The 10,247-nt window shown below is 46.2% G+C and overlaps 1 protein-coding gene across 1 annotated transcript in view; it reads left to right on the top strand.

Annotated features, from left to right (window-relative positions):
* PYGM (glycogen phosphorylase, muscle associated) overlaps window positions 1–9,093 on the top strand; it is a 35,128-nt gene extending 26,035 nt beyond the window's left edge. The window contains exons 14-19 of the mRNA XM_058160176.1: window positions 160–218; window positions 1,325–1,466; window positions 2,841–3,048; window positions 4,773–4,907; window positions 7,053–7,119; window positions 8,502–9,093. Of these exons, the coding sequence (XP_058016159.1) occupies window positions 160–218; window positions 1,325–1,466; window positions 2,841–3,048; window positions 4,773–4,907; window positions 7,053–7,119; window positions 8,502–8,654 (764 nt within the window). The 3' untranslated portion in view covers window positions 8,655–9,093. The remainder of the gene's footprint in view (window positions 1–159; window positions 219–1,324; window positions 1,467–2,840; window positions 3,049–4,772; window positions 4,908–7,052; window positions 7,120–8,501) is intronic.
* Window positions 9,094–10,247: the final 1,154 nt, after the last annotated feature.

Here is a 10,247-nt window from a genome sequence, read left to right on the forward strand (position 1 = left end):
GCGGGAGAATGCAGGACCTCTGGCTATGTCGGTTGTGCGAATCCTGCCTTTGAGAGGAATACGCAGGGAGAGACCGGAAACCAAGAGAAGCTGGTTTTTTGTCTCCCGTCTTACCGTGGACTGTTCTTCCACCCCCCTCCTCACTTTCCCCCTCCCCAGGAATCAAGAGAGAACCTAACAAGCACTTCGTGCCACGGACGGTCATGATTGGCGGCAAGGTGAGAACGGACAGCAGGGGGCAAGGTTGGGGAAGATGGGAGTTGGGATACTCGGGGCAGAGGTGTGATGAGAGAGAATCTCTGCTTGGTCTCTTGGCATCTGTTAGCTTTCAGATCGAAGAATCATAGGGCTTGGAGCAGGGGTGGAATTTAAAACATGTTTTCCCCTACCGGTTCTATGGGTGTGGCAGGGGAAGGATATTGCAAAATCTCCATTCCCACCCCACTCCTGAGGGAAGGATACTGCAAATTCCCCATTCCCTCCCCACTCTGGGGCCAGCCAGAGGTGGTATTCGCCGGTTGTCCGAACTACTCAAAATTTCCGCTGCCGGTTCTCTGAACTGCTCAAAATTTCCGCTACCGGTTCTCCGGAACCTGCTGAATTTCACCCCTGGCATGGAGGGACCTTGAGGCCTTCTAGTCCAACCCCCTACTCAAGCAGGAGGCTCCATACCAGTGATGGGTAACCTTTTTGCCGTCACGTGCCAAAAACGGGGGGGGAGCACAGGGGTGGAGCGCGTGCCCGCGTGCCCACACCCATAATTAAAATGCCCCCCACCCCCCTGCCCCCTTTGCATGTGCACGCGACCCCCCACCACCACGCTCCTCCCCCTTTTGGCACGAGACGGCAAAAAGCTTACCGGTGGGCCCGGTAGGCCTGTTTTTCACCCTCCCTGTGCTTCAGAAACTTTCTTGGAGTCTGGGGAGGGCGCACGAGTCCCTCTGGAGGCCGGGAACGGCCTGTTTCCCGACTTCCAGTGGGCCCGTGGGAGGGTGCCAAACATTGATTTAACCCAGGGGTCTCCAACCTTAGCAACTTTTAAGACTTGTGGACTTTTGCTGGCTGAGGAACTCTGGGAGTTGAAGTCCACAAGTCTTAAAGTGGCCAAGGTTGGAGACCCCTGATTTAACCCTGCTGCAGAAGCAGAAAAAAAGAACAAAGTTTTGGCCAGAATGATCTGATCACCTGCTCCTTTTTTTACTGGAGAGGTCCTGGCATTTCCTTGCATATTCTTAGTAGGTAGGACAGGTGCTTCTCTTCCAAGCTGGATCGGGGGGGGGGTCCCCCCCAAAGGGAGGTTAAAGCCCCCTTCTTATCCCCGCAGGCGGCTCCTGGCTACCACATGGCCAAAATGGTCATCAAGCTTGTTACCTCCATCGGAGACATTGTCAACCACGATCCCGTCGTTGGTGACCGGCTGAAGATGATCTTCTTGGAAAACTACCGAGTCTCCCTGGCGGAAAAGGGTATGCTGGACCTGCCTAAACAATTTTTTAGCAAGGAGTTCTCTGCCCGGTTGCTGGGCGGGCGTGGCCATGGTGGGCGTGGCCTAGTCAGCCTCCTGCACCACGGCAGGGGAGGGTGTGTTTTTGCCCTCCCCGGGCTCCGGAGGCTTTCCTCAAGGCTCTGGGAAGGCGAAAATGGCCTCCCCAGGCTCTGGAGGCTGGAAACGGTAGGTCCTTTTTTCCCAAACTTCCGGGAGGCCCTTTTTTCGCCCTCCCCGAGCCTCCGTGCGCGCCCTGCTTTTACCTGCATCTAAAACGGGCTGCATGGGGACTCCTGGGAGGGGCATGGTGGGCGGGGCCAGCCAGGAGTGCCCTGCTCTTACCTGCATCCAAAACGGTTCACGTGGGGAGTCCTGGGAGGGGAGGGGCGGGGGGGAGCAGCCAGGAGTGGGATTTGGGGGGTTCTCCGAACTGCACAGAATCTTAGCTAGAGGTTCTCCCGAACCCCATGCGAACCCCACCCCAGCAGCCTGCCCCTGCTGCCTTTGGCTGGGATCCCCTGGCATGGATTATCAAGGAATGCTTCTTTACCAGTCACCTGGCTGTTAGTTCTGTTTCCGAGAATCATTGAGGCCACTTGGAAGGTTTATCTGTGCCCTCAAGGTCACAGTGCAAACGGGTGCGGAACCTACTGCCGAAAGGTGTTTCAGTGTTTCAGTGTATTCACAACACAATCCTCTCAGCGGTTCCAAGAAGGTTCCACACCCATTTGCATTATTAGGTGACCCTGAGGGCACAGATAAACCTCCACGTGGCCTCAACAACTCTCAGGAAGAGTACTAACGACCAGACGACTGCAAGGAATATAAATCCTTCCATCCTTCACCATTCCGTCGGAACCGAAGAAGCTTCTTGGACGAGAAGCGAAACGTCTTCAAGAAGAAACCAAGTTTGAAAAGAAGGACTAGGGGAGACATGATAGCAGTCTTCCAATATCTCAAAGAAGAGGGAGTCAGGCTGTTCTCCAAAGCACCTGAAGGCAAAACAAGAAGCAATGGGTGGAAACTCATCAAGGAGAGAAGCAACTTAGAACCAAGGAGAAATTTCCTGACAGTTAAAACAATCAGTGGAACAACTTGCCTGCAGAAGTTGTGAATGCTCCAACACTGGAAATTTTTAAGAAAATGTTGGATAGCCATCTGTCTGAAATGGTGTAGCGTTTCCTGTCTGGGCAGGGGGTTGGATTAGAAGACCTCCAAGGTCCCTTCCAACTCTATTATTATGTTGTCTTTCAGAAGAGCATCTTTGGCACGCTCTCCAGTCTAGATGTTCCAGCTAGACTCCCGAGATCGGATTGACACCGGCTCTTCTTCTTCTTCTTCTTTTCTGGCGTAGTGATCCCTGCAGCTGATCTTTCGGAGCAGATCTCGACAGCCGGCACCGAAGCTTCGGGAACTGGAAACATGAAGTTTATGCTGAACGGGGCTCTCACCATTGGAACCATGGATGGCGCCAACGTGGAGATGGCAGAGGAAGCCGGCGAAGGAAACCTGTTCATTTTTGGCATGCGCGTGGAGGATGTAGAAGAGATGGACAAGAAGGGGTACGTGCCAGAGGGGGGCTAGACTCAGCACAGGCTGAGCAGGGGGTTGGGCTAGAAGACCTCTAAGGTCCTCTGCGGCCTTAGGATTTTATGAGTCTTAACTTGCTTGGCACCAGGGTATTTTATTTATTTATTTAGTGTATGGCATCTACAGAAGTCCTGCAGTTACTGATATACAGACACTAATAAACACATTATAAACGATACAAAGGGGACGCTGTGGCTCGATGGCTAAGATGCTGAGCTTGTTGATCGAAAGGTCGGCAGTTCGGCGGTTCGAATCCCTAGTGCTGCCGTGTAATGGAGTAAGCTCCCGTGACTTGTCCCAGCTTCTGCCAGCCTAGCAGTTTTGAAAGCACGTAAAAATGCAAATAGAAAAATAGGGACCACCTTTGGTGGGAAAGGAACAGTGTTCCGTGCGCCTTTGGCGTTGAGTCATGCCGGCCACATGACCACGGAGACGTCTTTGGACAGCGCTGGCTCTTCGGCTTTGAAACGGAGATGAGCAGCGCCCCCTAGAGTCAGGAATGACTAGCACGTATGTGCGAGGGGAACCTTTACCTTTTACCTTTAAAGGATACAAGGAAATTATTAAGGCAAGAATCATAAGACAGTATTAGGACATGGACATAGGACGTACAGGTGGTCCTTGGCTTACGACCGCAATTGAGCCCCGAATTTCTGTCATTGAGCGAGACCGTTAAGTGAATTTTTCCCCGCTTTGTGACCTTTCTTGTCACCGTTGTTAAGTAAATCGCTGCGGTCGTTAAGTTAGTCACACGGTTGTTAAGAGAATCTGGCTTCCCCATTTTGGCTTGGCTTGTTGGAATAGAATAGAATAAGAAGAACAGAGTTGGAAGGGACCTTAGAGGTCTTCTAGCCCAACCCCGCTGCTTAGGGAGGAAACCCTACACCACTTCAGACAAATGGTTATCCAGCGTCTTCTTAAAAATGCACGACTGGCTGGGGAATTCTGGGACTTGAAGTCCACAAGACTTAAAGTTGCCAAGGTCGGAGACCCCCTGCCTGAAAACATGCCCAGCACATTAGCAAAGGCTGAAGGCCATTTATTCAACATTCACACCCAGCTGCCCTCCGAAGGCGAATCAGTTCCAAGAACACGTAGTCAGAATAAAATCCAGAGGCTGTTGTGAAAAAAAAAAAATACAACCAAATCCAGGTTTGCCAGCAAAAGTGATGGATTGCAGCTCCCATCATTCCCAGCAGCCATGCCTGCGAGAGGATGATGGGAGCTGCCATCCGAAACATTGAGAAGCACTGGTGGATCAGATTGGGGTTGTCCCCCACCCCAAAAGAGCTGGGGCCGGGATAGCTCAGGCTGTTAAGAAGCCTGTTATTAGAACACAGCAGCCTGCAATTACTGCAGGTTCAAGCCCGGCCCGAGGTTGACTCAGCCTTCCATCCGTTATAAGGTAGGTAAAATGAGGACCCAGATTGTTGGGGGGGCAATAAGTTGACTTTGTAAATATACAAATAGAATGAGACTATTGCCTTACACACTGTAAGCCGCCCTGAGTCTTCGGAGAAGGGCGGGATATAAATGTAAACAACAACAAAAAAAGCTTGTTTTATTTTTTAAAAAAGTTTTTTTCCCCCTCCAGTTTAATTTGTGAAGGGAGGCTAAGGAGGGGCAGCCTGCCTAAGGCTGCCCAAAAGTGTATGATAACCATTTTGGGCTAAATAAACCCTGTTTTCCCCCACAGCTACTGCGCCAAGGATTATTATGACCACATCCCCGAACTGAAGCAAGCCATGGACCAGCTGAGCAACGGCTTCTTCTCACCCAAGCAGCCGGATCTCTTTAAGGACATCGTTAACATGCTCATGTACCACGACCGGTGAGAGCGAAGCCGTGCATGTTCCTTTTCCCTTATGACTTCAAAGCGGTGTTTCTCAAAAGTTTGTTTTTAATGCATTTGTTACGGCTTTTGAAATAAGAAGCGATTGGGCTAAGCCATTTGGTCTATAGAGTTTCCTGCCTGAGCCAAGGGGTTGGACTAGAAGACCTCCAAGGTCCCTTCCAACTCTGTTGTTCTGTCTGTTTTATTCTGTTCTGTTATTCTGATAAAAAAAAACCAAAAGGAATAAAACACAGTGATCCATGCATTATTAAAAACCACGAATGCTTAAAAAAAATTAACACAAAATACAAAAAGTTAAAATATAGTACAAAAGTTACAACCAAAAAATGGTTGCCATTCTATATAGAAGTAACTAATGCATATATTATGAATATATATGTAATACCCTGTTTCCCCGAAAATAAGTCATCACCTGATAATAAAGCCCAATTGGGCTTTTGAGTGCATGCGCTAAAATAAGCCTTCCCACAAAAATAAGCCCTCCCTGAAAATATTTAAACGCAGAGCTGGAAATCAGGTAAGATGGCAAGAGGAGCCCCGTCTTGCTCCAAGCGCCCCAAAATAGTAAGATCTCCCCGAAAATAAGGCCAAGCGCTTATTTCGGGGTTCAAAAAAATATAAGACAGGGTCTTATTTTCAGGGAAACACGGTATAATAATGTAATTATATAATAAATATCTGTTTTTATATTTTGTAAATAAACATTTATTTACAATATATATATATATTGTTATATTTATATTTTGTAAATAAGTATTTATTAAATGTACAGATTTATGTTTGCATTATAGTTACATAAGTGCATTATAATACGCACACACATACATTATGTAAATATGCTTTTTTTTAACCTACTGTATTTCATATAAATGCTTCCTGCATTTTATTATGCTTATCCATACAAAGTCTACATCTATAGGCAATTTGCTTGTAAATAGCTAGTATAATCAGGCCTTTAATCGATTGAATAAATGGGGCCATATGTTTAGCGTTTCCCAACTTGGCAGCTCCGAGATGGGTGGACTTCAATTCCCAGAATTCCCCAGCCATCTTGCCTTCTGGAAGTTGAAGTCCACAAGTTCTGGCTAAGGCATTCTGGGAGTTGAAGTCCATTTGTCTCATCAGCATCTGTTTGGGGATGCAGTGTTTCGCTCAGCCTCTGTCTCCTGCTGTTGAGCTGGGTGTCCAGCAGGGGGAATCTTAAAGCGAAGTTTAAGAATCCTAACTTTTAAAAATCGTGAGGATTTCCTCCCCCCACCCACCTTTTAAAATTTTGCTGAATCAAAGGCCTTTTTTCCCATCTTCATCTATGCCAGTGGTTCTCAACCTTTATAGTGCTGCGACCCCTTTTATACAATTCCCCACGATGTGGCGACCCCAACCGAAGGGGGGAAAAAGCGTCAAACTGTTTTTTTTAATTTATCGCGCTTGAAGCCATATTGGCTAGCGATCTGAACTGCTTGCGATTGCCTTGAGGACAGAGGCATTAAAGCGGAGACTCCTCCCCTATTAAGTTTATCGCGCCTGAAGCCAGATTAGGCTAGCGATTGGGAGTGATTGCAGCTGGCTTGAGAGAGAGACCTCAGAGCAAAGATTTCTCTCTTTTTTAATTCAACCACTGGAGCGCGATTCTTCGACTCGCAAGTATATTTCCCATATTTCCGATGGTCTTAGGCGACCCCTGGCAAATCGTCATTCGACCCCCAACGGGGTCACGACCCACAGGTTGAGAACCGCTGATCTATGCAGAGGACAAAACAGCAGGCTGAAATTTTTCAGGTGCAGGTTCACCCCAAGAGTTAGAAATAAGAGCAACGAAATTGACACTGAGCAAGCTCAGCGTTTCAAATTCTCACCCGTAAACAAGTGGATTTCAACTCCCAAATTATTGCTGGCTGGGGAATTCTGGGAGTTGAAGTCGACTTTGTCTTCAGCTAAGGGTGAGAAACACTGAGTTAAAGGCTAGACAGCCGTCAGTCCTGGGTGCTTTAATCCGGATCAAGGGGGTGGATTGGATGATCTCAAGAGTCTCACTCCTGCCCCCCACCCCACCCCACCCCCCCCCCAGCATCTTAATGAGAAAACTGGGCTTTCCAGTAATCACCCTTTTTCTTGGTGCAGGTTTAAAGTTTTTGCCGACTACGAAGCTTACATTAAATGTCAGGAGAAGGTCAGCGCCCTTTACAAGGTGAGTTCGCTCCTGAGGAGACCGTATCTTTGCCGAATTGCAGGATTACTATAAGAGACAATAGAATCAGAAAGCTCCCCCACCTCCCACCCTCAAGTCGTATTAGCGACTATCAAGCTAAGCCTGGTAGAGAGAAGCGTCATTGTGTTAAATTCTGCATTGAATTAAAATTAAATTTTTGCATCCCGTTCTGGTCACCACGATACCCCCCCAAAAAAAAAAAAGATGTTGAGAAAAGATTCTGGAAAGAGTGCAGAGAAGAGCAACAAAGACGATTCGAGGGCTGGAGGTTAAAACATTTTGTTAAGAACGGTGGCAGGAACTGGGGATGCCTAACCAAGAGAAGGATCAGGGGTACGGATGCTGAAATATAAGGATAAAAAAATCTTTTTCCCACCATCTTCCTCCGTTTTTCGGTCATCTTAATCATTTTCTTTAAAACGGTGAGACCCTTTTCTAAAGAGACCGCAAGTGCAAATCTGTAATAAGTGCATCTTATTACATTTTATCCACTTTATAAGTGGATAAAGGGGCATATTTTTTAGTAAATTACGTTCTCGTCAGTGGTGATTTTTTTTAATGGTTTTAATAGTTTTGATTGTTTGTGATGTGACTTACGAATGTGATGAAGCCTGCCCATTGAGTCAGAAGTCGCAATGGTACTTATATTTGCTACAATGGAAAATTGAAAATTCCTTTCCTTTCCCTTTCCTTCCTTTTCTCTTTTTTCTCTCCTTCCTTCTCTCATCTTCTTTCTTTCCCTATTTTTTCTTTTTTTTATTCTTTCTTTCTCTCTCCCTTTCTTTTCTTTCATTTGCTTAGCTTCCCTTCCTTCCTTATTTTTTTTCTTTTCTTTCTTTCTTTCTTTCTTTTTCTTTTTCTATCTTTCATTCGTTCTTTCTTTCTTTCTTTCTTTTCTTTTTCCCTTTATTCTCCTTCATTTGCTCAGCTTCCCTTCCTTCCCTCCTTCCTTCCTTCCCCTTTCTTTCTTTCTTTCTTTCTCTCTCCCTTTATTCTCCTTCTTTCGCTCAGCTTCCCTTCCTTCCTTCCTTCCCTATTTTTTTTTTCTTTTCCATTCTTTCTTTTTTCTTTCTTTCTCTCTCTCCCCCCTTTCTTCTCCTTCATTCACCGCGCTGAGCTTCCTTTCTTCCCTCCCTTTTTTTCTTTCTCTCTCCCCCCCCTTTCTTCTCCTTCATTCACCGAGCTGAGCTTCCTTTCTTCCCTCCCTATTTTTCTTTCTTTCTCCCCCCCCCTTAGTTTGTTAGTTTTTATGCTCTTTGTAAAACTTCTAATAAAAATGTATTATTATTTTTTTTTTAAAAAAAAGAGGAAAACGATTTTCCTTCCTTTTCTCAATCCCTCTGTTTGCTGGACTTCCGCAGAACTCCAAGGAGTGGACAAAGAAGGTGATCCGGAACATTGGGACTTCCGGAAAGTTCTCGAGCGACCGCACCATCGCCCAGTACGCCCGAGAGATCTGGGGGGTTGAGCCCACCCGCCAAAAGATCCCTGCCCCCGATGAGCCTCGGGAATGAGCACCCACCTCCCTTTGTCCTCCTACCCTGTGACCCCCAGCAACTGGGGGGCTCGGCTGCAACGCGGTTCTCCATCTCGGCCAAGCCCCCAATGCGTCACCGAGGGGGATGTGTTGGGAAGGACCCCCTCACCTTCCTAGCTCCCCCTCGGTATGTATTTTTTTTAAAAATTCACCATCACCCTTTCCTTCGTATTTCTCCTGTGCTTCCTTCCCTTCCTAGTGTGAGAAAAAAAACCACTTCTTTTGCAGCTTTTGAGGGGGAGGGTCTGCAAAAGAGCCGGGCCCAGTGGGGGAAGGACAGTTGGTTGTTCAGCTCAGCAAAAAAAAAATACACCACCACCACAATCCTTCCGGTCATTGTGAAATGAGGAAAGGGATTGCAAACCGGAAGATAGAAGCAAAAGGAAAATTAAAAGAAATAAAGATTTTAAAACATTCCTGACTGCTGGAACCTCTCTATTTTCCCTGCAAGTTTGTTTTTATTTAAAGCACATCGCTTCAGTTTTGAAGGCGTCTTGCTCTGAAAACAAGGGCAGTTTTGGGGAGCCATGGGGTGGGACGTCAGCTTTAAAAAAAAAAAAAAACTAACTAAAAAGACCTGTTTTGAGTTGCATCCAATTACTCGCCCATTGAGCAGATTGCAAAGTTTGCAGCCGCCTTTAGCTGCGGTTCTGTTGCACCACAGACAGGAAAGTTTGGAGGTTGCAAATCAGGAAACCTTCAGACAAATGGTTGTCCAATCTATTCTCAAAAACCTCCAGTGATGGAGCACCTACAGCTTCCAGAGGCAAGCAGTTCCACTAGTTAATTGTTCTGTCAGGAAATTTCTCCTTAGTTCTAGGTTGCTTCTCTCCTGGATTAGTTTCCTAATTAATAGTTAATTCTTGTCCTGTCTCCAGGTATTTCAGAGAATTGGTTGCCCCACTCCTCTTTATAGGAGCCCCCCCTTCCCTCAAATATTGGACCACTGCTAGCATATCTCCCCTAGTCCTTCTTTTCGCTAGATTAAATCAAATAGAATAGAATAGAATTCTTTATTGGCCAAGTGAGATTGGACACACAAGGAATTTGTCTTAGGTGCATATGCTTTCAGTGCACATAAAAGAAAAAATACTTTCGTCAAGAATCAGAGAAGAGAAGAGAGAAGGAAGGAAGGAAGGAAGAAAAAAAGAAAAAAAAGGAAGGAAGGAAGGAAGGAGAAAAGGAAGGAAGGAGGAAGAAAAAGAAGAAAGTAGACTAGACAAGAAGAGAAGAGAAGAGAGAAGGAAGGAAGGAAGGAAGAAAAAAAGAAAAAAAAGGAAGGAAGGAAGGAAGGAGAAAAGGAAGGAAGGAGGAAGAAAAAGAAGAAAGTAGACTAGACAAGAAGAGAAGAGAAGAGAAGAAGAGAAGAGAAGAGGACCCAGATTGTTGGGGGCAATAAAAGTTGACTTTGTATATAATATACAAATGGATGAAGACTATTGCTTAACACAGTGTAAGCCGCCCTGTGTCTTCGGAGAAGGGCGGGATATAAATTCAAATTAAAAAAAATTTAAAAAAGAGAAGAGAATTCTTTATTGGCCAAGTGTGATTGGACACACAAGGAATTTGT

This window comes from Ahaetulla prasina, chromosome 17 (genome assembly GCF_028640845.1).
Source record: "Ahaetulla prasina isolate Xishuangbanna chromosome 17, ASM2864084v1, whole genome shotgun sequence".
NCBI lineage: Eukaryota > Metazoa > Chordata > Lepidosauria > Squamata > Colubridae > Ahaetulla > Ahaetulla prasina.